At 55.0% G+C, this 905-nt stretch overlaps 1 protein-coding gene across 1 annotated transcript in view; it reads left to right on the plus strand.

Moving 5' to 3' along the window:
* The window catches only part of LOC120570961, a 5,240-nt gene extending 4,997 nt beyond the window's left edge, over window positions 1–243 (plus strand). Inside the window, exon 3 of the mRNA XM_039819647.1 lies at window positions 21–243. Coding sequence (XP_039675581.1) covers window positions 21–243 — 223 coding nt within the window. The remainder of the gene's footprint in view (window positions 1–20) is intronic.
* Window positions 244–905: the final 662 nt, after the last annotated feature.

The raw sequence follows: 905 nt of genomic DNA on the forward strand, positions 1-905 counted from the left end.
GGTGTTGTGGTCGTGTGCAGGTCTGGACCTGGAGGAGAGTCTCGTCTCCGTGGCAACGACGACGACGGGCAGGCCACTGACTTCAGCAGCGGGTTCACAGACCGGGCGCCCCTCCCCTGCCGAAAGCCCGAGCTGTCGGACGCCATCGGCTCACCGCTGCACCCCTGGACGCCGGACGCCCTCTCAACCAACGAGGTTTCCAGTTTGGAAGGAGGATCGACGCTGGCAGCTGGAGGCCGGTGAGACACAAACGCTATCACCCACTAAAACGTAGGGAAGGAAATAGAAAAGTCACCAAAAACGTGAAATATTTTTAAAAATGCTGTTCAAATGAAACGAAAAACATTGGAAAAAAATGTTTTTTCAAAACCGAACAAAAATGCACCACTGATAATAGCCACGCTTTTACACAACTAGCCTACAGCGCAAGCACTCTGCTAATAGCCATCGCTTTTTACACAACTAGCCTACAGCGCCAGCCACTCGCTAATAGCCACGCTTTTACAATAACCAGCCTACAGCACGCCACTCGCAAATAGCCACGCTTTAAACGGGCCTACAGCACGCTTCCACATAGCAGGAAGCAGGATGGAGAGAACATAGCAGGGCCCAGCAGGACCCAACAGTGAGTAGGATGTAGCAGGATGTAGCAGGTTGCAGCAGGGTGAGCAGGATGTGGCAGGATGCAGCAGGGCACAGCAGGATGTAGCAGGATGCAGCAGGGCATAGCAGGATGCAGCACATGCAGCAGCAGACGCAGCAGCAGGGTCTAGGCAGGCACATAGCAGGGCGTAGCAGGTTGTAGCAGGGCCGTGAGCAGATGTAGCAGGATGTAGCAGGGCGTGAAAGCAGGATGTGGAAGCAGGATGCAGCAGGGACGAGCAGGGCATAGCAGGGCGTAGCCG

This window comes from Perca fluviatilis, chromosome 13 (genome assembly GCF_010015445.1).
Source record: "Perca fluviatilis chromosome 13, GENO_Pfluv_1.0, whole genome shotgun sequence".
In the NCBI taxonomy this organism is placed as follows: Eukaryota; Metazoa; Chordata; class Actinopteri; order Perciformes; family Percidae; genus Perca; species Perca fluviatilis.